Raw genomic sequence first — 27,656 nt, 5'->3', positions numbered from 1 at the left:
TCATGCAGTACAGTGCTCCGTGCGTGGTTGTGCACTCTTGCATGAAAGGTGATTTTTTTCCAAATGGCCTACTTACGCTTAGATGGTACCTTTTGTTGACCTTGAAGCCCTTGGATGACAGTGAAAAACAACTTTATATTTCATAAATGCAGAAGCCACACACACATCTCTCTCTATTACACACACACACCATCACTCTTTATAGTCACACCTGCTCCACATGGCTCATGCCCTTTACACCACAAAGAAACTTTTAAAAGCACATCAGGCTTTAGGTCATATGTATGTCATACTGCTGAACCAATGAATGAATCCCATCTGTAAATCATTGCTGCAGATCATTTACATATATATTACAGCAACCTTAGAGTATATGGACAATGATTAGTGAAGGCCTAGGCAAACAAACATTGGAAACATCTATAATCTTGAAACAGGGAAATGTAAATTATCCCAGACTGCAAGGCACTGTGGACTTTGGCAGTAACTTTGTTTCTATCTTTATCTGCTGGAGTCAGAAAAGAAAAAAAAGTTTAAATTAAGAAATAAAAGATAACAATTCCCATATGTTTAAGTGTTGCTTAGAATTCTGAGTATATTAAATGGTACAGTCCATGAATGTTGTAAAGTAAATTAGTTATTATGTTCTGTATTTTTAAGAGATATAGCTTCGTCCCACAAGCCCCACACAATGGGCCGCCATGTTTGACTTCAGGTTTTGCTGCTGTTCTCTGGGCCTCTTTCACGCCACTGTCCGCATACGCACATGGAAGAGCAGGAAGGTCTTGCTGACAAATATAAACTGCTACAGTGAGAAATTGCTTTTTGAGATTTCCCTTTTTCTGAAGCTGGAACATGGCATGTAATTTATATGAATGGATTAAAAAAATGTTAGAGGTGAGAATAGAGACATTGGAGTGGCTATGCCAAAGCAAACAGGCAAATGACAGCAGTTGTATGGCTCCATCTATGTGAAGGAGGTTTCTATACAATCTATGCAACACATGTCATCTTTGGATTTGTGATTCCTGATATTGTCATGTGTTGAGCATTATTCATTTTGTGAGTGCCTTTTCTTTCCTGCATAGAATTCAAGGGCACACAGCTTACCACCTCTTCTTAAAAGGAAAGACCAAAACGGACAAATGTCACAAGAATGCAATTCACACGTGTCAAATTCAATTTAGTGTCCTCAAATTCCTCCTGATCACTGCTGTCATGTCCCCCTTCGGACCGAGCCAGAGCTGCAACACACTTCATCATCCCAAAGGTTGAGACAAAAATCCATTTCAACACGGGGTCTTTACAGGGTTATCAGCAGCCCCAGAGACGGAGGCGAAATAACATCCGGTCCTTCTGTGCTGAATGAACTATGGAACTGTTTGGCAGTGAATGGGCTGCTATTAACCTGCTACACTGATTGTGTGAGAAGAATGTTACCTTCGAGCAGTGGAGGAGATTACATTCAGTGAGTGCCGTGAAATTGAATTCAGAAAATGTGCAGACTACAGTGACTTACTTAGATTTACTTACAAGATTTATGACACCTTCTCCATGGTCGAACAGCTGCTGAATGCATATTCCTGACAGGATATATATTTTTTAAGCTTAGTTAGCGACTGATAATCCTGCAAGCCAGACTGATTTTCTCACCTGAGCTCAGGTCTTGAAAAATGCCATTCACTGGTGTGAGGTTCATTAGAAGCAGTCTTTTGTTCTTCCACACTATCATTTTGCCAGGATGATAGTTCTGCACTTAGCACCATTTATGAATTTCAAAGGATTCTGCCAAGTATTCACAGTCCAATTTTGCTGTTTATAACTCAAGGGATTAGAATTACTTCATCGTGCCAACAATACCATGGCCCAGTTTACAAAGTAAGTCACTGCCATGCTAGAAAGAACTGGTGTGTTGTTTCAGATAAACAGTGAAGAAACAAACTGAAATTAACTATTCAAATTAAATAAGAAAAGCACGACAGGTATACTGGAGCACAATGTTAGATTTCATTTTATCAGCATGAAATTTCACAATAATAATCCTTAATTGCAGAGAAAACATTCAAATATGAGGATTTAAAAAATATATACTTGTATTTATTCATTTATTTATTTTAAGAAAACTGGTTGTAACACTTTCTTATTGTTTAAAGATGTCAGATATAAAAATTTATGTTTTTGCCAAGTTGTATCATTACCAAGTGAAAACCTCTGAGGATGAAAAATGAAGCCATAGCAGCATTGCCAAAAACGACTGTTTTGAGGCTGGTTTAGAGGCCATGGGTCCTGATACGCTCCCATATTAAAATGCCCAGCTTCAGCTCTGTAACTAACTGTAACGGTCCTGGGTCGTTTGACCCAGTGCTTTGAGTTTTATTTTGATGGTCTATGTTTAAGTTCATTTATGTCATTGTCCGTGGTCCTGTGTGTGATGTGCGGGTAGCCACACCCCCAGGCTGGGCCATCACCGGCACACCTGCTCTCCATCGGGGTGATTACCTGAAGAGCTACTTAATAACCCGGCGCTGACGGATGCTCCCCGCCAGTCCGTTAATCACCTCTCTGTGGTAACTAGACTCCCGCGAAAGCGTTGCATTACTATCTTGTTGGAGCTGCGTTAAATCTGCCTACTTGTGTCTAGGTTTCGATCCGGCGTTCAGCGTCTGCCACCTGCCTGTCCTCCTGCTCAACTGGATCACCCGGTGCATCATCTGGCCCATCCACTACCTCCACGGACTTCCCTCCCCAGCTCCCACGGTCCCGCTCTAATCGTAAGCCAACTGGTCTAACTCAGTTTTGATGTGTTTCCTCCGCTTCCCGGCTCCCTAGTAATCTTCTCCCCTTTCTGTTGCAGCCTCCCACGGTCCCGATTCCGGCTTCCTCGCATCATTGTTTCCCGGGTTTTGTAGTTCCTCGTTTTGCTCCTTTGGTTTTCGCCTTTTGTTATTATAATAAAGTGTCCTTTTCTGCTAGCGCTTGAGTCTGCGTTTGGATCCTTTTGTGCACGCGCGCCACGGCGCATGACAATTTAGTTACCTTATGCCCCTACGTTGCCCAGTTATAGTTCATTTTTTATTAGATTCCCCTTATGTCTTCACCCCTTGTGTTTAAGTCGCCCTTCATGTGGTTCATTGATGCCTTTCTCTCCCATCTGCTCCTCTTGTTTACATGTTTTCCACTTGTGATGCATTCCTTCTGTCACGTGTTTTCCCCCAGCCATCATGTTGTGTTTGTGCTTAGTTATGTCCGTGTCTCATCCCCAGTCCCCTTTCCCCCTCTGTATTCATAATGTGCGTGTCCCTCAACAGTCCGTGTGTCATGTCTGCGTCCTGTTATGTTTCCTGTTTTATTTTGAAGAGGTCTGGCGTTCTATGTTCAGTGTATTTAGTTTCACTTCCCCTGATCACCTCCTGTGTGTATTTAGTCTCCGAGTTTTCACTCATTCCTTGTCCGGTTGTCTGCTTTCCTGCTATGTGTGCTTGTTACTACATCCATGTTTCCAGGGATTTCGTGCATTTATGTCAAGTCTTCACGTTCCAGGTTTTTCATGCCGGGTTTCCACGTTCATGTTCCAGTTTTTTTGTGTTATCGTTGGATCACCCAGTTTAGGTTATAGTTTAGTTTCACACTTGCCCTTCTGTTTTGTATTGTTCCACCGGCCTTGAATAAATGGCTCGTTTTTTGTCAAGCTCAAGTTTTGTTCTTTCGAATGTCAGGACTTGGGTCCTCCTCCTCACTCCATACAGTCTGCTTCAGCCAGATTGTGACACTAACATGTGCACAAGCTGGTGTGAAAAACTGTCTTGGTGGATTTATGAGGTTGTGTTTGTTTGTTTGTTTTTGTCTCTCAGTTTGTTGTTTTAACTTGATGGTTTAAAGCAGAATATATCTTAAAATTAAATATGCAAAAATGCCCAAACACTTGAACTCTAGTGTGGGTACATTTACTCAAGAACTGTGCTTACTAAATGCAAAAAATACGCTTATTTTACTGTAAATCTTTTCCACCATGTTCACAGCTGTGGATAATATAAAACCTATAATGTGCTTTAAAAACACTTATGCAGTGCTTTAAATTAAACCACTCAGAAGTAGAGAATATATGAGAAATTTAGCGTGTTATTGTGGTGTTGAAGTCACTTTAGTGTGTAAAGATTTATGCACGATTGTCTTTTAAACAATCTAATCTTTGGTGAAAACTTCACATTATTTAAATTCGGTTTAAAAATACCTTGGACAGATGCTTTGCTGTTTCCGGTCATTGGGCCAGATGCTTGTCTCTGCAAAAATGAGAAGAGAAACAATGAGCAATTAAAAGTTACAATTAACATCAGCCTGAGATGCTACATGTAAACCTGCCTTCAACCCAAAATATGTTGTTCATTCCCCCAAGTACCAATCTGATCGTTTCCTGGACCAAAACAAGCATCTGCTATAGTCACACAGATGTGAGCAACACATAAGACAATTGAAAGGAGAGGTGTGGTTCTTTGTGAGGCGAGCCAGGATGTGATAAGCTGATCTATAATCCATGTTTCTGCAGCAGAGACAAGTTTGCTCTACCTGCTCCTGCAGCTCCTGAGAGTTCTCTGATGGGATGATGCCGTTCGCCTGCAGTAAGACTGCATCCAGGCTTACAGTGTGAGCCGAGGCTCGCTTCATTCACAACTTCTGCTTTTCTAAGAGTTTCCTTCACATGGACCTTTGGTTTCGTACCGTTTATTTGGGGTGGCTGTGGCTCAAGCACTAGAACAGGTCAAAGGTTAGCGGGTCAATCATTGGCTGCATACCAACATATACTGGGTTCTGAGCTGATGTGCATACAAAAAGTGGTTGGATTGTTAATAAATATTTATTACAAAGTATAAAAAGTACTGCAACATGCAGTTTACTGCTAATCATGCCAATACTTAATGCTACAAAAAAGGCACGTCTTATTTTTTATGCTTGATATTGACATGCACGGACTGCGACTGTGTAGAGTATAATTATATAAAGTATTAAGTATCATTTTAGTTTGGCATCTGTGCCATCAGTGTTCCTCATTCTTGATAAACACACAATATGGCCAAAAGTATTCACCCACCCATGTAAATCACTGAATTCAGGAGCTCAGTGAATTGCAGCCTGGTACCGTGATTGTCAGGGACCTGGATCTGAGCGACCTGGGGTCCCTGAGCAGTTATGGACTTGTATTACATTATATGTATTTTTGGTGTTGCTGTCCCTCGTTCTCCCTGCTTGCAGGTATGTGTGTGAGTCTGGGTGTGTCTGGGAGCACCTGTTTACAGGCGCCTTCAGGCCTGGTAGGTGTGGCCCTGCCAGGTGGTTGGCCACACCTGAAAACCATCACACAGCTGACGAAGCCCCGTAGGAGGAGCTACTTAAGATTGTGGTGGAGCTCTCTCCGACGCTGGATCATTGCGTGACTTCACGTTAGTCTCTCGTCCGGTCAGTACGGTTAGTCTGCCGCATTGTGTGTGTCTTACAGCTGCCTGTTTGTTATCTCCCCAGGAGGAGTGTGGAAACAAGAGCTCAGCGAGCACGGGGTGCTCAGACACTGAGGAGCGGGGACAAGGAACACTGACACTGGGAAGAGGACGTCACGGGAGTCGGGAGCGCACTGAGGATTTATTGTTATTTTCCATTTTCACTGTAAATAAATGCACTGTTTGCATTCAGAGCTCCACGCCTTCCTCACATCCCCACGGTTGGCCAGTGTCAACCGTGACAGTGATAGGATGTTACTTGTCCAGTCGTGAAATGTCTTCACTACTAAATATTCCACAGTCAGCTGTTAGTGTTATTATAGCAAAGTGAAAGTAACTGGGAATGACAGCAATTCAGCCACAGCCATGCAAAATCACAGATCGGGCTCAGAAAACGCTGAGACACACAAAGGTCGCCAAGTTTCCGCAGAGTCAATCGCTACAAACCTCCAAATTTCATGTGGCCTTCAGATTAGCTCAACAACAGTGTGTAGAGAGCTTCATGGAATTGGTTTCCATGGTCAAGCAGCTGCATCCAAGCCTTACATCACCCAGAGCAATGCAAAGCATCAGATGCAGTGGTGCAAACCACACCGCCACTGAGGAGTAGAGACGTGTTCTCTCTAGCTCTATAGTCCATGAAGTAACAAATCATGCTTCTCCTTCTGTCACTCAGATTACCAAGTCTGGTTTTGGTGGTTGCCAGGAGAACGGTACTTGTCTGATGTTTTGTACTAAATGTAAAGTTTGGTGTAGGGGTGATTGTGGTGTGGGGTTGTTTTTCAGGAGCTAGGTTCATCCCCTTAGTTCGAATGAAAGGAACTGTTAATGCTTCAAGAAAACAAGACATTTTGGACAATTCCATGCTCCCAGCTTTGGGGGAACAGTTTGGAGATGGCCCCTCCCCGTTCCAACATGACTGCACACCAGTGCACAAAGCCAGGTCCATAAAGACATGGATGAAGAGGTTGGTGTGGAAGAACTTGACTGGCCTGCACAGAGTCCTGACTTCAACCTAATAGAACACTTTTATGAGAATATAATAGAATATTCAATGTGTATAGAGGGTTTATATAGCGCTGCTGCCTGGACGCCTAGATAAAGCCAAATATCTCCCCCCAGAGTCCCCTTATGCCATCAGGAGAGCAAGTAGAAGAAAAACTTGTTTGGCAACTTGGCCATCTGTTTTTCTGTTTACATGCAGAAATCTCCTGGGATTCCTGGCATCGTGCTTACTGTCAGTTGGTTGATTGTGGTCTGTTATTCAAGAGGGCAGGAGGCAGTGCCATGAAGTGATGGTGCCATACATCACACCTCCACCCACCACAAGCGAGCATTCAGCCAGAGCTGAGATCCAGGAGGAGAATGACAATAAGAGTTGAGCAATTGTTTCAGTACAATGTGAAGATGGAGCACAATATTGATGAACAGTAAAAAACGGCAGGTCAGAACTGGATCCACACACGTGTGTGTGTGTGTGTGTGTGTGTGTGTGTGTGTGTGTGTGTGTGTGTGTGTGTGTGTGTGTGTGTGTGTGTGTGTGTGGTTACTTTGAGTGAGATTATTTTTGTCTTTGTCTCAAAAACTCATTTTGAGTTTAAAGACGGAGACTGAACAAGAGCTGTATATATCATTATCATAGCAACTCCTGCATCATCACCAGGTGTATTTTAGCTGCAAGCTATGGCAACAAAGTATGTTTAGCCTTATTGGTTCATGAAATATAAATAAAATGTTTTCCTTTAAAGTCTGGAGGACAGCGTTCTTTTCTCCAACATGCCCACTCCATTCTTCCCTTAACAGTCTTCCATTTTTCACAGCTTACATGACGGCTGAACTTCTAATGTGCACACTCTTTACACATTAGCACATTTTTTCTGCACTATTTGATTCTCTGTTCCATTTCACTTCTTCAGCAGAGGTTTCATCTCTTCAATTTCAGAACAAGAGCGCGCCTGCAGTCTATATCATAAGATGACTTTAGGGAGCAACGAGTGACTTTCATATGAGTTGTTTGTCACGGCCCATCCCAGTTTTTACTTAGGTTTAGGGATGGGTATTGATAAGATTTCCATGATTCCGATTCCATTTTCGATTCTGTTTAACGATTCGATTCTTTATAAAAAAGGAGAACAATAAGGTCGATTAGCTTAGAACTTTGTTTTATATCTTCTCTTTGAACAAGATAGAAATTTAGGAGTAACATGGCCTTACAAACCCAACAGTGAGATCTTAAGAGATCCAGCCTACGGCTCTTCAATCGGGTGTCACAGGGTCCCCAGGAAAAAAAATTGTAAATGTAAAATAATAAAATAAATATTCTTCTGTAGCAATAACAAAGTTTAACATAAATTATTCTGTAGCAATTACACAAGAATATCCAGTAATGTCCCTGCCTACAATTAAACACATTCACTTACTGAAAATCATCTGCTGTGGCAAATGGGTGCAAGCCTTTGACCACAAACTTAGTCACTGCTCGGTGACATTCGTCTATCCTGGCCTGAAAGGAGACGCTACCAGTAGACTGCAGCGAGAACTGCCAGCATCTGAGCCAGGCTCTGTCTCTCTCATCATGGTCACTAAATGCACAGTAATGGCAGGTCTTGTAATAAGGCAGATCGCGCTAACATAATATGCACTGTTAGTTGATTATTTACCTGCCGCATTAACGGGAGAGGACGTGCAAACGTTACCGCTGCTGCTGGTTGAGATTCACGAGTCCGGAGCGGAATTAAAAACACGACATTCATTTAAGGTCATCGCGTGTTTTGTGAGCAAATGCTTTTGCATATTCGTAGTGTTTCCTGCCTTAAATGAAATATCTACTTTTCAAGTATTGCAAGTTGTCCTGTTGTCATCAGTTCTCGTAAAGTATAACCAAATTTTTGAGCGTTTGAGCCGCTTAGGTGCCATGTTTCCTGCCAGGTAAATGACGCTCCGCAACGTGTTGACATCATTCGGGGCGACTGGAATCGATAAGAGAATCGTTTGCAAAAAGGGCAAACAATTCCAAGGAATTGAAACAGTGGGAACCGGTTCTCAACAAGAACCGGCTTTCGATACCCATCCCTACTTAGGTTTGACTCTCATCACTTGTGCCCTTAGTTCAGTTGAGGAAGCAGCATTGTCACTGTGCAGAAATGTGTTTGTGTTGCATGTCCAGGCGGCTGGCCGCCTGTGAGCTGGGGCTCACGACTGTTCCAGCCGTGCCGTGTCCATCTGCCATGCGGCCGACCTCCAAACCAGCATCGCCGGCGCCACTGGATTCGCGGGCGGCCACCTGAACTCGCACCTCCCTGTTGGGTGCCGACGGTCCAGGCTGATTCCCTCTCCCACTCGCGGCGGGGGAGTAGGTTCAGCCAGATGGCTCCCCGGCCTCAATCGGGTGATGGAGGTATGTGGTGGGGCGCGGTCTGCGGTGCCGTGCAGGGAGGGTGGACGCACCTGCACGGCATCCTTAATCACGGCCGCTCAGTTAAAAACACGGGGACTCAGGGGTTGTGGTGTGATGTGATTTCAATGAAATGGCTCTAAGTGATGATCTGTGGTCCCGCTGTGCCTTATTTACACCACAGAATATAGATTCAGGAGTGGAGTAACCATCAGCTATCTACTCTACATAGATGAGATCAAACTGTATGCCAAGACTGACATCAATGTATTTTCACTTACACAAGCAGCTTTTTTATGTGCATTAAAGTTATATAAAAAAATTTGCAAATGCAAATGCAAATTCTTTGCTGACAGTTTAACCAAAAGGCATTTCCAGTGGAAACTGGCCGACATATCCTCAGCATAACCATGTAGAATATCCACACAACTTAAAAAGAGGTTATACACACACAATACGGTAATATTATGTTGAAGCGCAGTACATATCACTCCGCGAGGCTCCTGCCAACGATAGCCGTAATGCTCCGACAATCCATCGAGCGGTGCGGCTTCGTATCTTAGCAAAGTCGTACTGAAACATTTGACAGATTTTCGAGCGCCGTGCACATAAAATCATTTCGAGGTCAGTAAACACAACCAGAATTCATACATAAGGCACACGGGATTATAAGGGGCTCTGTCGATTTTTCAGAAAAATCAAAGGATTGATTTTAAGTGCGCCGTATTTTCCAAAAAACACGGTAATAACGACGGCCCGCTAGCATGCGCTACCAAAAAATAGTGCTTTGTTGTGTATCTGATGGACGAAAGCTAAACCAGTTCCACCAGTGAAGCTGCAGCATTTTTACAAACCAGTTCTGGTTCATCAGTTTCATTCAACGATCCGCTTTCGCTCTTCTTATTCTGCGTCGCCGCCATGTGTGTATGAAAACAAAGGCACTGCGCATGCGCGTTTTACCCATATTCTATCGCCATATTTCATTTTCTTATCGTTGCCCAACATTACACTGTGAAAGGTATGATATGGCCCAGCCCTAGTCCATACCCAGGTATTTAAATGCATCTACTTTTGCTATCTCCACTGCTTGCATGTTCACCTTTGGTTCCCTGACAAGATGATCCCACAGTAAAGTTGACCGGGAGGTCGAGGCACATCGTGCCTCGACCTCCCGGTCGGCTTCGAGCCGGCATCCGAAGAATGTGGCTAAAACTTTTGCGAGATCCCGAGATAGTTTTGCGAGATCTCGCAAAAGTCCGTCTTAATTTTTTTTTTCTCCCATGTCCCCTGCGGGGCTCCGTACTTCGGGAATTTACAACTGTGCGTAAATCCCCCCTAATATTGGTATGATCCAAGCTCAGACACTAAGCGGGGCAGCTGCTGCCTGCGAGTGCGCTGTTAGAGAAACGCAGCCAGGCGAGCTGAAGACTCTTCTGATAGGTTAGTAGAGTCCATGTGAGTAAATTGGTGGCACAGCTGTGGATGCATATAAGGCAAAACACAGAGCCTGTTTCTTTAACATGGGAAAATCCAGAGATGTCAACCAAAACACCAAGAAAAGAATTGTGGAGCTCCATAAGTGTGGCTCAATTATGAATACAATTTGGTGCCATTTGCAATTAAGAAATACAGACAGTTTCTCTCTTTACTCTTAAAGTTAACAAATATGTTTTTATATTTATCAATCTAAAAAATTAAACATTTAGTCTGATTTGATGTTACAATTAAAAAAGTGTTTTTGTCTGAAGAGTGTGTAAATATCTGGTTTCAACTGTATATTTGATGATTGTCAGCACAAAGAGGGAGAGAGAGGAGCAGAGAGGGAGAGAGAGGAGCAGAGAGGGAGAGAGAGGAACAGAGAGGGAGATGGAGAATGAGGACAGAACAGAGGTGGAACAAGAGCAGGTGAGACACACATGTTAGTCAAATGGTCGTTTACCAAAAGTATCACCGTATCATAGGGACTCATGTATCTCGTACCTAGTGTTTCTTTTTAGGTTTGTTATTTTTCAAATTCTATATTTATTAAGTTTTGCAGGCTTGTTTGCACAACAAGGCTAAATAATTATATAAACTTTTCTCAATCTAAATAGTGGACTTTGGTAGAATTAAAAAATAAGTGTAGTGCAGGTCTATGATGATTTTTAGTGCTGCTATCATCTAGTTCTGATTCTGGTTCTGTCTTGGTTACTGTTGTAGTCCTGTTTTAATTCCGGATCAGTTCTGGGTCTGGTTGAATTGGGGTTCAGTCCCGGTGTCTTGATACAGCCCTGATTTTGCTCTGCCTTGCTGCTTAATTAAAAAACTAGTTTAAGGTGTCCTGCACATGTGATATATTTTTTTCCTATATGAAGTCATTCTTTTTTGAACAAAACTCAAAACAGAGCCTATTAATCTTTTTCATTCATTTCTACCCCCCCGCAAACCCCCCCGCCGCCAATGCATACTACCCTTTATGGCTAAGCCCCGGGTGTTTCAAATGTCTGGCTCCGCCTCTGGCATACAAGCAGCCAATTTCCAAAGAAAAAGCTTGAACATTCATAATTCATAATTAATTCATAATTAACAAACATTCATAAAGCCTGGAGAAGTATTGCTCAAGACCGATTAAAAACTTCAGGCTCCTTTGAAGCCAAACAGAAAGAAAGACTAGCTTGATCTTAAGTTCTGTTGTTATTCTACACAGCACTTCTACTGTTTTTACTGCATTCTAGCTCTGTAGTATTTCCATATTTTGTGATTAGCTCTACAAGACATGATCAAATATCCCTCCTCGCATATTTTTTATCATTAAAGCACATCTAACCTCCTGTAGCTGTCCACTTTCCATTAATGTTCACACTTGACAGCTGTGACCTTGACATTCTAAGGAACAGATGTGACACCAAGCTGAGATGCCTGCTATCATGATTATTAAAACTGCCAAAGGAGCAGGTACCACAGACATGTTTGTTGTATATAATTAGAAAAAGAAAAGAAAACTTCTTAGCAATTTATATTCTACAATAGGAAACACTTTGCAATGTACTTTAAAGAAGATTATTTGATATGCACACACACACACACACACACAAATATATATATACATATATTAGGGGTGCAACGATACTCGTATCGATATTGAACCGTTCGATACAGTGCTTTCGGTTCGGTACACATATGTATCGAACAATACAAAATTTTTAATTTATTTTAACAACTTTTCTTCTGACGATGCTGTCTGTGTTGAGAGCTCGGTGGATCTGTGTTCGACTACTCTGCCTAGGCTGCACTGTCGAGCGCAGATCCACTGAGCGCAGCGCAAGCTAGCGAGACAGAAGTTAAGCTCTCCTTGCAACATGGCAAATTGAACCTCCCCCACCCTCATTCAGATCTGGCCTTTGGAACTATCTTGGTAAGAGTACTGACCCAAACTTGTGGACACTGAGCAAAGAGATTTTTGCTAGTTTAAAGTTTTGGCACAATGTAGTATGGAAAGCTGAACTACCAGGTCAATCAGTAGCATTAGCTGTTAAAACATAATTGAACTGATCGATTCTGCACTTTGTTATCTGGATTTACTCTGAAGTCTTGGCCCTGCAGCACAAACATAAAGACAAATCTGGGGAGTCAGGGCAGGAAGCTGGATGAGAGCAGACCACGAGTCTCGTACACGTTCTGGTGCCAATAGCTAAACTGAACCTAAGTTTGTGTTACTGGTTGGTGTTTGAGCAGATTATATGCAGCTTCTGTATATTTCTTTTTTAGCTTGCATTGTCTCAGAGGAGGATCCACGACTGTTGCAGGTTTCCAGTCCCATATGCCAGAAACAGAGGGAGCTTGACAAATGGATTGCAGTGATGATAATTATATTGCTAATGATGATCTCCTCCTGTACAGTGTGTGCCACTATGCCTATCATGGTTGACTGGCAACAAACAGAGCTCGATAAACACCAGAAATTATTAGTTTTCTCGTCCTTTGTGCTCCTGTATCACTGGTCTTTCTTACCATCAGAATTAATCACAATCATGATGTGATCTGGGACAGATACATCAAAACATGTCAAAATATTGACTAGTTCAAATAAAATTAATAAAATCCAGCACTCCTCCAAATTGCAAAAAATAATAATTACTGACCATTTCTGAATATACATAGTTGAATTAGAGAATACTATAAAATAAAGTATGTAGACTATTTTTGATGTGACATAATTAATCACATATTTGAAGAAAATGCCATTATCAGCTGTCATGCTGGACGGAGCAAATATAACAAGTTGTATCACAAAAACAAAAATATCTTTAGATTGTCCAAATAAAACCAGATGGTACTCTAATTATAATTCAGAAAATCATTTTGTTAAATATGTGCTTCTTCCATTTTAAAACCCGGGTCGCACCATCATCAGATTTTTAGAATATTTTCTGCTCTGAGTTATAATAAGAGCACCACAAGGAAACTTTGACCACTTTCAGTATCTTTCAAAGTATTTGATATATGAAGCTAAAATTTCAGAGCACTCACTGCATGTGTTAAAACTTGGGACCATAAAATTTTCATGCAAATTCGAGATGGCCGAGCAGGAAATATGTGAGAAATGACCCACATGTCATCCTACACGGAGTGCAAGGAAACACGTGAACTTAAAGTGACAAGTTTTATTAAAAAGTTTGGCAGTTTTTAAATGATCAAAGCCTTTCAATGGTCATACAATTCTTGTTTTTGTTTGTTTGTTTTCCTTATTTTGTTTTGTGTGTTTGTGGCTAACGACCTAAAACATTATTTGTCTAAAAATAATGAAGTGAATTAAGTTTAATAAAACTCTTTTATCATCAAGTTCTCTTTGTTTGTTCGGTCCACATTGCAAGAATTCAGATGGAGTCTATCCAGAATTTGCTCTTTAGCGGGTTGGTTTCAGTGTCAGCAGAAACTTACATGTTTTTCTGCAGCTTCTAAAGATTTGTTGTTTCCGTCACTCCTTCCTCATGTGATGTTCATGTATGTTTTCTCTCAGTGACTGATTTCATAAGACCTGGCAATTGGTAAAATAAATAAATTACCTCGGTAGTGTGTGGGGGGCTATTTTTGGTTCTTTTTGCAGCTCCCTAGAGAGACTCCATGCTGCACTCAGGATCTATTAACAATTTAACGAGAAGACAGCAAAACTAGGTCACAGACAGCTCATCCCAGCACCATTACAACTGTGTAGCAGCTTCCCCACCACCAGACTGGAAGCAGAGATGACAGCATGGAAGAGTGACACTGCTGAGCGATGACTGACTACCTGAGCAGTGTGATGACACATTTGATGGACTAGGCTTTTTTTTTTTTTTTTTACACATTCATCCCAGATTTACAAAAAAAGAAAAAAACGATATAAAAATAGCTTCTTTTTTTCTTTTCTTTTTACTGTACAGGATGTGACACTGAGAACTACAGCTTAGGTACAACTGTCTGTGGGTTATGTAAAACATCAGCACTCGCGGCAGTAAAACACCAGTGAATGAGGCTAAAGCCATGCTTGTAGCTCTGAGGCTGTACCACGAGCTTATATAAGCACAATAAAAAGGTTACACATCAGCAAACAACAAACCAGGTTTTTGGCCTTGTTACCATGTTTACTATTTTGAGCATAGTAGTGCAGGGCTGGAACGTAATTTTATTCAAGTAGAGGTATTTGCACTTTTCTTTTCATGTTTCTACTCCACAACATCTTTGACTTGACTGTAGCTATCTGACAGGCATTCTCATGGACTTGCCTGTGTCCCATAAAGAGTGCATGGAGCTTGTCAAGCTGAGACTGATGGGAGATTAGCTTTGTAGACAAGCCACTGACTGTGCTTTCACTGCTGTGAGATCAGTTAACAGCTGCACAAATTGTGGGGAACGAGCTAGCATTAGCAGATAAACGAGCACTTTCATCATAGCAGATTAGCTTCTCTTGTAAACAAGCTTGGTCACCATGTGTGATGTAAGTAACTTTTAATATAGACTGTGCACATTAGTAGTGAAAGCTTTAATGATAAATAGGGGAACTCTTGCCATGTTCGATTTAGTAAAACAGTCAAGTTGAAAAGACGAATTAATTTGTGTTCCACAGGGTTCTGTGCTGAGACCAGTTCTATCTACATTATTCACGCTTCCCTTGGGACACCTGCAACAGGCTATCTAGGGTGTACTCTGCCTCTACCCCTGTAGTAACTGAATTCAAGTAACCCTGAATTTGGTAAGTGGAAATGAATGGATGGATGGATGGAGCATACATTTTTCTCTTTTAGGTTGGACTATTGTAAGTGATTATTACCAGGTTTTCCTAAAAACTCCCTGTAAAGCTTTCATTTGATCTGAAATGCTTCAGCAACAGTCCTGTCAGGGACCAGAAAGAGAGAGCATATTTCTCTTATACTGGCTTCTTTTTATTGGCTTCCTGTTAAACCCAGAATTGAATTTAAAATCATTCTCCTCACATACAAACAAGGTTTAAAAAAATCAGGCCTGGACTGGAGGCTTGTAAGGTATTATCTTACAGTAATACCTCACAACTTGAGGCAACTGTTGTTGTGATTTATTGAATTGGATTGAATTGAACTGAACTGAATGCATACTTCAGCAGCACTTTCAGATTAACATCTGAATCACTCGGTTGACCAAATAAACAAAGTTTAACCAGTTGTTTTGCTAATATATCAGCTACATTTTTCATTCACTTTAATTCTTCTGTAGATAAATAAATATGCCACCCATCATCCTCACTGCCATTTGTCAGCCTCCCTCTGTTTCTGTTTCTGTAGCATGATAATCTGTAAGTTTTCAGGCCCCTCTTCTGTGGAACCATCTTCCAATTTGGATTTGGGAGACAGACACTATCTCTACTTTCAAGATTAGGCTTCAAACTTTCCTTTTTGCTAAAGCATATAGTTATGGCTGGAGCAGGTGACCCTGAATCCTCCTTTAGTTATGCTGCAATAGGTGTAGGCTGCCGGGGGATTCCCATGATGCATTTCATGTCTTCTTCAGTCACTTTACTTTCACTCACTATGTGTTAATAGACCTCTCTGCACTGAAAAGTACTGATTCATTAAACCCCTCAAACTCAACTGAAAGTGTCTATCTCACATAAACATCTAAAACAGCATATTTTCAATATATGGAAGGAGCAGTGTGCAGTATTTTCCAGCCGGAGTCATTCAAGTAAAAGTAATAAAAGATCAGCATGGTTTTCCCAAAGAGCATTAGTATGCATTAGGCAGAGTGTGCATTAAAAACTATACTCATAGTCTTAAAAAAAAGCAGTTGTAAACACTGAATACATAATTTAAAACAATAATAAGCAACAATGTGCTGCACTGTTGCACAGAATGACTATAATGTATCTCCAGAAACCTACAGAGATTAGAGCCAGCTCACGTTCTTCCATCCTGTATGCCAGAAATATCCCAGTGGAATTTAAAAACACTCCGCTTCTGTCGGTACTTTCTCCCAAATGGATGATGCTGTTATGATATGAACTGCTAAGTGGTGTGGCAAACCATTTTAGTAAAAAATAAACAAACTAACAAACAGATGAATGAAGCTCATATCGGTTTAACAGTTAAAGGTCATTTGCTGATTCTGATTTACACATAAAGGTTAAGAGAGTCGTTTACTGTTCTCATTCAGGGAAAGGTAATACCACTACTGGAGACTGGAAAGTCAAGAATCTCCAAGGGGCATAATGTGGTTGATGTGATGGTTTTATAACTTGATAAATAAATTAGGATTTCGCTTTCAATTCAGGGTGGCTTTGCATTTTATGTCAGGCAATGGCCACAAGCGAATTATAGCACAGTATGAGTTCTTCCTATAAAAGATTATTTGTAGTTCCCCAGAGAAGTGATGAATGGCATTTTGGGAACCTTGGAGTAAACCTGTACATCTGCAAGGTTCCCTACAAATCCCATCTTGGTCATTTAACCGCAGTCAGTTTTATTTTTTCCCACATTGGCCTTACTCATCCCACTCTTCCCCCGCTGCTGTTTGTCATTTTCCATGTGCAGAAACCAGGAATGCCACCAAATTACTTTAGTGTAATCTCTGTTCACTGTTTAAAGCAGGATTAGGGTTAGTGTGTGCATCTCATTTAGAGAATTGGAGATTGAAATGACCAGAAATTGACATTTATGGTCAATGAGCAAGAAAAAAACATCACATGGAATCAACAATATTTCAGTCAAAATTTATTTGAACATTTTCTCCCAGTTGCAGAGATTTTTTCCTCTAATCATCACTTTAGTCCACATCTCTATCACCTCATCTTCAGTCAGCAAAAAGGAGTTTTAAGGAAAATCTATCCCTGAACGCTTTCCCCCACTCAGCTTGCTGTCCTTTTTACACTGATCAGCAACTTCTAACACTCTTATCTCATTAATTTAATAAAAAAGGCTCTAGTCCACTTTGGATGATGAAACTAAATGCTTTGCCAAGCAGCCATGATAGCCACCACTCTCAATATAATTAAAGTATGAGGTAGGTGAACACAACAGGAGACCACTTAAATGTCGATGCACTGATTGAAGGACAAAACAGGATATCCCCATTAATATGGCCTTGTGGCCATCTTTCAATAATTACATTTTCAAGCAGATTTTTAACAGATGACTAAGAAATTGCCATTTAATCATCCACACACTGTACACGCCACAGCCCACACGCAACAACATGCTTAAAGTGAATCATCACAATGAAAATGACTTTGATTTAAAAGGCTAGTCAAATCCTAAAAAAACTGTAATGTCAAGCAGCATTTAAGCACAGCTCGATTAACCTGCAGCAGAATCACAGAGACATTACAAGAAAATCAGATTTCCACATCTGAGTACAGTCTTGTTGACACTAGCTTTTAGCAGGTGGAGGTGTCCACTAAAAGCTGCTGCACAATTTGACACCAGGGCTGAATCTGTTTTATTGCATTGTGAGTCTCAGTTGTGTGGCTTTGTCCATCTTCCTCGTGGTTATTATTGTGCAGTGCATCATGACATTGTCCACCAATAATTTAAAAAAATCTATCTGTTCATGTCCGATTCACAGTCACAGCTGTCACCAGTCCATCACAGACAGACAGCCACTCAGTCTCTCTCACCAGAACCTAACATATTCCAGATAAGAGATCAACACATATGAAATCACCACCTGTCTGTTTTCCAGAAAAAAGTGTAATTCCAGAGGAAACTGGAGTCCCTGGAGAGGAAAACTTTATTCCTGTTGCCAGGTCTCTCTTGGAAATGAGATTTTTAATCTCAATGAGATTTTTTTACCTGGATAAATAAAGGATTAATAAAAAATTCCCCTGCATCTCCATTCTGTGTGACAACTTTGCTAATGACTTCACCATTGTGCTACCAACACTGTGCACCGAGAAGTCAAAAAGGTGATAAAAGTGAACGTCTGAGACTACTGCCTGAATGCAGTAACGTCAGTCTCTGTAGTTAGCGCCAGGGTGAGGAAGACCACATCACTGTCCTAAAAGTTACTTTATTTACCACAACAAAGTCTGAACACTCAATTGCAAATGGCATTATTTATTCCAGATTAACTCAGTGCAGGCCACCGGTTAGGGGTGTGATTAGCACTGGGTCCTGGGTTTGAACTGATCATCTGGCCGGGGCCTTTCTGTGTGCAGTTTGCATGTTCTTTTTGTGGGGGCTCTCTGGGTACCACCATAAGGGTTGGTTAATCGGTGATTCTAACTTGGCCATCGGTGTGAGTTTGAATGCTTGTCTGTCCTTCTGTGTTAGCCACAGCGATCTGTCCATGGTCTATGTCAGCTGAGACAGGCTCCAACTCCCCCGTGACCCTGAATTAGATAAGCAGCAGAAAATGGATGGATAATTTAATGCAATCCATTCAGTAGTTGTACTATCACAGTGATAACTTAGCTCATGTTGCAAAAAGAGACATGTTCCTGGTGGGTGTTGGACCTTGCCATCAGAGGCCTGTACTACAAAGCAGTATTTCATCTTATCCAGAAATCTTCAGGGTAAACTCTGGGTTTTCTGTACAACAAAGGTGGTTCACTTCTTACTAGAATATGTTGCCATGGTAGCTGGAAACCTGCTCCACAGCAGGTTATGTTCCAGATAAGAGAACAACACATATGAAATCATCATATTCCTTTATTTTTTCTGATATTAAACAATTTCACTACAGTTTTATTGTTCTACAAGCATTAATAACAGGACAACTACTCAATAACTGCGGATATACCAAGTTTGGACATAGACTAAGGCTACATCTGTGGCCCAGTGCTAAGTGGCTGGGAGAATTAGCACCATTAAGTCCAATGGCCATGCCTCTCAGCCATAAAACAATGGCTTACCTGCTCACGTTTAGGGAGGAGTTCATGAGTAGGAAGAGAGCAAAGTAGAGGGAGAGATCTGGAGCACAGTAACAGATAGTACCAGTCTGTTGCTTGAAGGTGAAGCAATTTACTCATTGATCTACATTACTACGTATTGTGGGCAGTAACTTAAAGAATGAGCTTGGGGATACATGTGGTGGAAATGAGTTTCCTTCAAAAGGTGTCTGGAGTTAGAGATAGAGTGATGGGAAGATGGAAGAGCTCTAGGCCGCCACTCAGCTCACAACAGATCCTCGGAAAAGTAAAAGAAAATTGATATTTACTATAATAATAAAGAACTTAGGATTTTCATGGTAAATTTGAGTTTTACCTCAACAGTGGTTTATCTGGTTAAACTGTATATACACCATCTGACTGCTCACTTGCTTCTTGAGAAGGGGTCACTGGCAGTATGTCACCAAAATAGAGGTCGTATACCTTTATAAATGAAAACATGACCCAGGTGTAAAGCCGCTACAGTCTGCATGTAACCAAAGAAGCACCGGGCAGCGGCATCCTCACTGCCCTCAGTGACTGAAACAGGAAAAATCATTAAAGATGTAACCAAGTTAATACAGAAATCACAAATTGTTGTTAGAGGAGATTTTTTTTTACAGTTATCCAGTAGCTATGTGACCAATCCAGATGTGTTTTTCTCTCTCTTACATGGATCTGCCCTGTGCAGCAGCCTACTGTACACACTGTACTTTCAATGTACTTCTACTAATCACACAAAAGGGAGGAGATGTAACATGACCAACAGCAGTCGCTTTTGCATGGCTGGCACTTTTCCCCCTGAACCACCACGGGGCTGGGTATTGTAGGCAAATCTCCAGGTGAGAAACTGGGCTACACAAGGAGTCATTATCTTTAGCTGGAAATCTGAAAAGTGGAACGGACATATCTTGGCAACCACAAACAGCTGGCTGAAACCTCTCCACTGAGAGCCATCTAATTAAATTTTTGTTCAACAACCGGAGGCTTAAGCAAACAAAAAAAGGACTAAAACTCGAAACAGCACAACAGCAACTACAAGCGACACTAGGTTACTTACACTGGAAAATTCCCATTAGACACGTACACAGCAACTAGCAACTAAATGAAAGTTTCTATTTTATGTAGCTTTAAATAAGAAGATGATGCCGAGTTCAGACACATTGGTTGAGTTTGAGAAACAAAATGTTGAGAGATTTATGGATAATATGCAACATAAACATCAGCAATGCAGTCCTCACCAGCCTAAAATGCTGCTAATGTAATTTCAAAGCCTCTTACTGGCTGGAAATGCAGAATTGTTCATCACTATGGTGACAGGCAGCACATTTAAGCCACTTTCTCGACAGGAGCCTCAGACTGCCTGATGTTTGTGGACACTGCCAAAGATGAATCAGTCCGAGCCTGAACAATACAGCAGGGGATCACTTATGGCCTTTTTTTTTCATGAATCATAGCACAGTGTAAGGCTTAATACGACAGTGATACATGCATTGATTTTTAAAACACTACCAATCCAGGCAGTAGGTTGGCTGGTGTAGAGTGCTGTCTGGCTTTGAAACAGGATTTAGCCTCGGTAGATTGCTGTAATGCAGTTACACAGTGTTTATAGGCATATTTATTGCTTATATGCACTGCCTGTACTTGCTTTAGGTGGTAAGATCAAGTGTCCCTAGAGAAATAAGTCTCCGTGTTTTTGATAAAGGTCTCCCCCATTGTCTAGACAACTTAATTGAACTACTTAGATCATACACCCGTGCTGGGGTACTCAGATCATCTTCCCAGTCACTTTTAGTACAGCTGAGATCCCGGCTGAAGACTACAGGTGACCGCGCATTTGCCTTGGCTGCACCCAATTTGTGAAATAACCTCCCCATTACTATCCGTGAGTCCGATTCCATTCAATCCTTCAAATCGCGGTTAAAACCTGTTTATTTAACTTAGCCTTTTCTACCAGTTAATGCTTGCTGCTACTTTAGTTCTATTCTTAACTTTAAATTATTTTTAAATTTTTCTTGACTCTTTTATCCTTTGCACATATTGTTCTATTATGCTTTTATTTGTATTTCTTTTGTTTCTGTGTTTTTAATGCCATCAACCTGCGAGCATACATGGTACTTGCCATGGCCTTCATCTGTCTCTATTACTTATATCTGACCCTCTTGTATGTTAACTTTGGCATACCACTGTTTTTTAAAGTGCTATATAAATAAAGTTTGTTGTTGTTGTTAATGATTCTATAGTGATGTGAGTCTTCTCTGCTTCTGGTGGGAATGCCGGTTATCTTGACGAGCATTAAAACTGTGTGGGATTCTGAGCGCAATAAAAAAGAGCTAGAAGAGCAGTGTTTAAAGGTAAATGGAGCCCACCACTGATTTGCATTTAATTATTCATTCAGAGCAACAGATTCCTGCCCTGGCCTTGCTGTTTTTAAAGACACAAGAATCCATCACAGACATGCGCTATGCAATTTTATTTCATGACTTTTCCTTTGTGTAATAATAACTTATTTATTGGACTTTAACTTCACTCTGTAAGCAGCACACAGGAGGGGAAGAGAGAAGTCAGTGAGTTTGTGTATGTGTGTATGTGAGTGAACAAAAAGACATAACAAGTCTCCAATAAAAGATTCATAAGGTAGAGACAGCTGGTGTTCATCACAATTTACATACACTGGAAGCACTAATCGAGTGACAAAATTACTGCATAATAAAGCCCAACAGTGGACTCAGAGCTAGAGACAGGTTAAAAGTAGCCTTGTATTATATGGTTTTAGTCAGTCCAGGTTCTTGGGTTGAACGAGCGGTCTTGTTGGAGCCTTGGCTCCTTGTGAATGCTCAAGGAATGTTTTATTTCCCTGGGTTCCCAGCTATCCTTGAATAATTCAGAAACAACAGGACTTACCCTGCCAGTGAACACTCTTACTTCTAATCTCCACTCTGACATTATCAGACTGGCTTCTTCTATCACATCTGAATAGTTGTGTGATTAGACTAACTGTGTAGGTCAATGCTGCCTGAAATGTCACTGGTAGCCATATTCACCAGTAAAACTTCAACACACACACACACACACACACACACACACACACACACACAGTTCAGCGGTTTGAGGAGTGGCTCAAACAACCTGACTGTGCTGGCTGTCATTTTAAGTTTGTGAAGTGATTAAGATCATCAGAGCTGCAAAAATCCCATCACGTATGCTGAGAGTCTGCCTGGTAGCTGCACATCAGTTCCAGTCATGACAACAGAAGCAATATTCATCTAGGCTGTGACTCACTGTAACACTATCGCTTATCGCTTTTTTGCGTAAAATGTAGGAATGTGTGGAAAAATCGAGAAAAGCGCACTTGTGTCAAGCCAGCCTCCAATTCGAGACTTGCAGTCAAGCCAGCCTCCAGTTTGTTTTACGTTCCCTGTGTATTCAAAGTATTACGGGAATGGATGTGGAAACCGGATTTCAAAATAAAAGCCAACTTCGAGTGAATTAACAGATATGTTAAGAACATAATAACATATAATTTAGGCTCTTTTTTTTTTTTTTTTTACAAACTCTAATGTTAGATCTATATGACACAGCCTTGTACCCTAATTGTGCCCTGTCACTATCAAGGCCATCTTATTTTGGATTTCAAAGTAAAAGCCCTGTGAATCTTCATTTTTGAACTACTCTTTCAATGACTTAATAATGCTCTTAAAAGCAAAAGTCGTATTTCCAAATACTATTTGAACTTTATATCAACACTTTCCAACCACAGTCTTTTTACAGTGATACCATATCAATATCAAGTCAGTCTGATTTTGCCTTTCATAGTAATGGCCCTTTGAAATTGTCCATAATTGACTTAATCTTCTAACGATTCAAAATGCTCTAAAATGAAAAATTCTTGTTTCCACAGGGTAATTCCACCTTAGATCAACAGTATACAGCCCCACAGTGATACCATATCAATATCAAGTCATTCTGATTATGCCTTCCAAAATAAAAGCCTTTTTAAATTGTCCATAATTGACCTAACTTTCAGTGATTTCAAAATGTTTTAAAATGGAAATTTCCTGTTTCCACAGGGTAATTCCACTCCAGATCAACAGTATACAACCTCACGATGTTACCATATCAATATCAAGACATTCTGATATTGCTTTAAAAAATAAAAGCATTTTCAAACTGCCCATATCTGAGTTGCTCCTGGAACAATTTCAAAATGCTCTAAAATGGCACATTCCTGTTTCCACAGGGTAATTCCACTTTAGATCAACAGTATACAGCCCCACAGTGATACCATATCAATATCAAGTCATTCTGATTTTGCTCTCAAAAATAAAAGCCTTTTCAAATTGTCCATAATTGACCTAACTTTCAGTGATTTCAAAATGCTCTAAAATGGAAATTTCCTGTTTCCACAGGGTAATTCCACTTTAGATCAACAGTATACAGCCCCACAGTGATACCATATCAATGTCAAGTCATTCTGATTTTGCCTTCCAAAGTAAAAGCCTTTTCAAATTGTCCACAATTGACCTAACTTTCAGTGATTTCAAAATGCTCTAAAAAGGAAAATTCCTGTTTCCACAGGGTAATTCCACCTTAGATCAACAGTATACAGCCCCACAGTGATACCATATCAATATCAAGTCATTCTGATTATGCCTTCCAAAATAAAAGACTTTTCAAATTGCCAAGATACGACCTACTCTTTTAAAGATTTCAAAATGCTCTAAAAGTGAAAATTGCTGTTTCCACAGGATAATTTCACTTTAGGTCAACAGTATACAACCTCACGATGTTACCATATCAATTTCAAGTAATTCTGATTTTGCCTTCCAAAATAATGGCCTGTTGAAAATGCCAACAACTTACCTAACTTTCAGTGATTTCGGAATGCTCTAAAAAGGAAATTTTCTGTTTCCACAGAATAATTTCACTTTAAATCAACAGTATACAACCCCACAGAGATACGATGTTAAGATCAAGTCACTCTGATTTTGCCTTCCAAAATAAAAGTATTTTCAAATTGCCCGTAGACGACCTACTCGTTTAACGATTTCAAAATGCTCTTAAATTGAAAGATGCTGTTTCCACAGGATAATTCCACTTTAGATCAACAGTATCCAACCCGACAGTAAAACCATGTAAATTTCATGTTGGTCTGATTTCGCCTTTCAAATTAATGGCCCGTCGAATTTGTCCATATGTGATATACTCTTTCAATTATTTCAGAATGTTTTAAAAATGAAAATTGCTGTTTCAACACATATTGGGTTTTCATTTTGAAAAGCAAAATCAGACTCAATTGATTATGACAGAATTGAATCATAAAGATGATGTAAAAGGAAGCTGAAATTGCCACTAGGTTGTAATTGATAGTACGTTTATATTTTAAGTCTGTGGAAAGATGTCATTCTAAATAAAGAAATTACAAAACAGCTTGCAAACCAACCATGACATCTATTATCCTGTGGAAACAGCATCTTTCAATTTAAGAGCATTTTGAAATCGTTAAACGAGTAGGTCGTCTACGGGCAATTTGAAAATACTTTTATTTTGGAAGGCAAAATCAGAGTGACTTGATCTTAACATCGTATCTCTGTGGGGTTGTATACTGTTGATTTAAAGTGAAATTATTCTGTGGAAACAGAAAATTTCCTTTTTAGAGCATTCCGAAATCACTGAAAGTTAGGTAAGTTGTTGGCATTTTCAACAGGCCATTATTTTGGAAGGCAAAATCAGAATGACTTGAAATTGAAGTAGTACCATGGTGTGGATGTACACTTTTGATCTAACATGGATTCATCCTGTGGAAAGAGCAAGTTTCATTTTTAGAGCGTTCTGAATTCTTTAAAAGAGTAGGTCGTATATCGGCAATTTGAAAAGTCTTTTATTTTGGAAGGCAACATCAGACTGATTTGATATTGATATGGTATCACTGTGGGGTTGGATACTATTGATCTAAAGTGGAATTATGCTGTGGAAACAGCAATTTTCCATCTTAGAGCATTTTGAATTCGCTCCAAGAGTAAGTCATATATGGGCAAATTGAAAAAGCTTTTATTTTGAAAAGCAAAATCAGACTGACTTGAAATTGACATGGTAACATCGTGAGGTTGTATACTGTTGATCTAAAGTGGAATTACTCTGTGGAAACTGAAATCTTCCTTTTTAGAGCATTCTGAAATCACTGAAAGTTAGGTAAATTATGGGCATTTTCAACAGGCCATTATTTTGGAAGGCATAATCAGAATTACTTGAAATTGATATGGTAACATCGTGAGGTTGTATACTGTTGACCTAAAGTGAAATTACCCTGTGGAAACAGGAATTTTCCATTTTAGAGCATTTTGAAATTGTTCCAGGATCAAGTCAGATATGGGCATTTTGAAAATGCTTTTATTTTTGAAAGCAAAATCAGAATGACTTGATATTGATGTGGTAACATCGTCAGGTTGTATACTGTTGACCTAAAGTGAAATTATCCTGTGGAAACAGCAATTTTCACTTTTAGAGCATTTTGAAATCTTTAAAAGAGTAGGTCGTATCTTGGCAATTTGAAAAGTCTTTTATTTTGGAAGGCATAATCAGAATGACTTGATATTAATATGGTATCACTGTGGGGCTGTATACTGTTGATCTGGAGTGGAATTATCCTGTGGAAACACGAAATTTCCATTTTAGAGCATTTTGAAATCACTGAAAGTTAGGTCAATTGTGGACAATTTGAAAAGGCTTTTACTTTGGAAGGCAAAATCAGAATGACTTGATATTAATATGGTATCACTGTGGGGCTGTATACTGTTGATCTAAAGTGGAATTACCCTGTGGAAACAGGAAATTTCCATTTTAGAGCATTTTGAAATTGTTCCAGGAGCAACTCAGATATGGGCAGTTTGAAAATGCTTTTATTTTTTAAAGCAATATCAGAATGTCTTGATATTGATATGGTAACATCGTGAGGTTGTATACTGTTGATCTGGAGTGGAATTACCCTGTGGAAACAGGAAATTTCCATTTTAAAACATTTTGAAATCACTGAAAGTTAGGTCAATTATGGACAATTTAAAAAGGCTTTTATTTTGGAAGGCATAATCAGAATGACTTGATATTGATATGGTATCACTGTGGGGCTGTATACTGTTGATCTAAGGTGGAATTACCCTGTGGAAACAAGAATTTTTCATTTTAGAGCATTTTGAATCGTTAGAAGATTAAGTCAATTATGGACAATTTCAAAGGGCCATTACTATGAAAGGCAAAATCAGACTGACTTGATATTGATATGGTATCACTGTAAAAAGACTGTGGTTGGAAAGTGTTGATATAAAGTTCAAATAGTATTTGGAAATACGACTTTTGCTTTTAAGAGCATTATTAAGTCATTGAAAGAGTAGTTCAAAAATGAAGATTCACAGGGCTTTTACTTTGAAATCCAAAATAAGATGGCCTTGATAGTGACAGGGCACAATTAGGGTACAAGGCTGTGTCATATAGATCTAACATTAGAGTTTGTAAAAAAAAAAAAGAGCCTAAATTATATGTTATTATGTTCTTAACATATCTGTTAATTCACTCGAAGTTGGCTTTTATTTTGAAATCCGGTTTCCACATCCATTCCCGTAATACTTTGAATACACAGGGAACGTAAAACAAACTGGAGGCTGGCTTGACTGCAAGTCTCGAATTGGAGGCTGGCTTGACACCAGTAAAAGCGCACACTGAGCTCATTCTTCATGTTAAACATGTGTGCATGTTATTTTTATGGCTCTACACCAAAGTTGAATATCGATTATCTCAGCGGCAAGAGTGTTGGACAAAGCGAGGGTTAAATGTTATTATTATTTGAATCTGCAGCTCTGCTCTTATAACTTTATACCAAGTCCGGAATATCAGTTGTCTCTGACGCCAAAGTACAAACACAAAGCGGAAAAAGCGATTTACTAAGAAGAACCTACCTCACTCATGGCTTCGCTGTGCGTGTCTGCGTGTGGATTTCTGTGATGCTCACCGGTCGACTGACTGAAGGTACCGTCCTCTCCACGCGCGCACATTCCGCTTTTATAGCGCAGGAAGCCCCGCTCCCCCCTCACCACATTTCCATGAAGCCAATGGGCTCCTCGTCTGTAGCTCAACACTAAGGAGCAGCCTTCACGTCTTCCACCATCTGCTGATTCTGCGGGTCCGCTGAAAATAAAATAAGCCATCAAACACATTTTTTTTCATGTATTATATGTTTACTAAACTGGATAGTTTGATGTGAAGCTCCTGTTAATCCCGAACCAGTACTGCATGTTCCAGTCGCTGTGGTCTTACATTTCCGATGTTTTCTGGCTAATGTTGATTAATTGTTAAAACCTAAAAGATTAAACTTTTCAACTATTTCAACAATTTGAATTTTAGTATTAATCTCCAGTCTATAAATGTAT

General features: G+C 40.1%; 1 protein-coding gene across 4 annotated transcripts in view; it reads right to left on the bottom strand.

The window, feature by feature from the left end:
• pcp4a (Purkinje cell protein 4a) overlaps positions 1–27,391 on the bottom strand; it is a 31,283-nt gene extending 3,892 nt beyond the window's left edge. Inside the window, exons 1-3 of one of the 4 annotated variants that reach the window (XM_080867538.1) lie at positions 27,186–27,391; positions 4,232–4,280; positions 77–109 (exon numbers count right to left, since the gene is read on the bottom strand). In XM_080867538.1, coding sequence (XP_080723664.1) covers positions 77–109; positions 4,232–4,280; positions 27,186–27,281 — 178 coding nt within the window. In that variant the 5' untranslated portion in view covers positions 27,282–27,391. The remainder of the gene's footprint in view (positions 1–76; positions 110–4,231; positions 4,281–27,185) is intronic. The other 3 variants (XM_080867539.1, XM_080867541.1, XM_080867540.1) reach the window with 3 other exon arrangements.
• Between the last annotated feature and the right edge of the window lie 265 nt (positions 27,392–27,656).

The sequence above is a fragment of the Rhamphochromis sp. 'chilingali' genome (assembly GCF_963969265.1).
Source record: "Rhamphochromis sp. 'chilingali' genome assembly, chromosome: 19".
In the NCBI taxonomy this organism is placed as follows: Eukaryota; Metazoa; Chordata; class Actinopteri; order Cichliformes; family Cichlidae; genus Rhamphochromis; species Rhamphochromis sp. 'chilingali'.
Note: the sequence above shows the minus strand (reverse complement) of the source record. Positions and strands in the feature narration are given on the sequence as shown.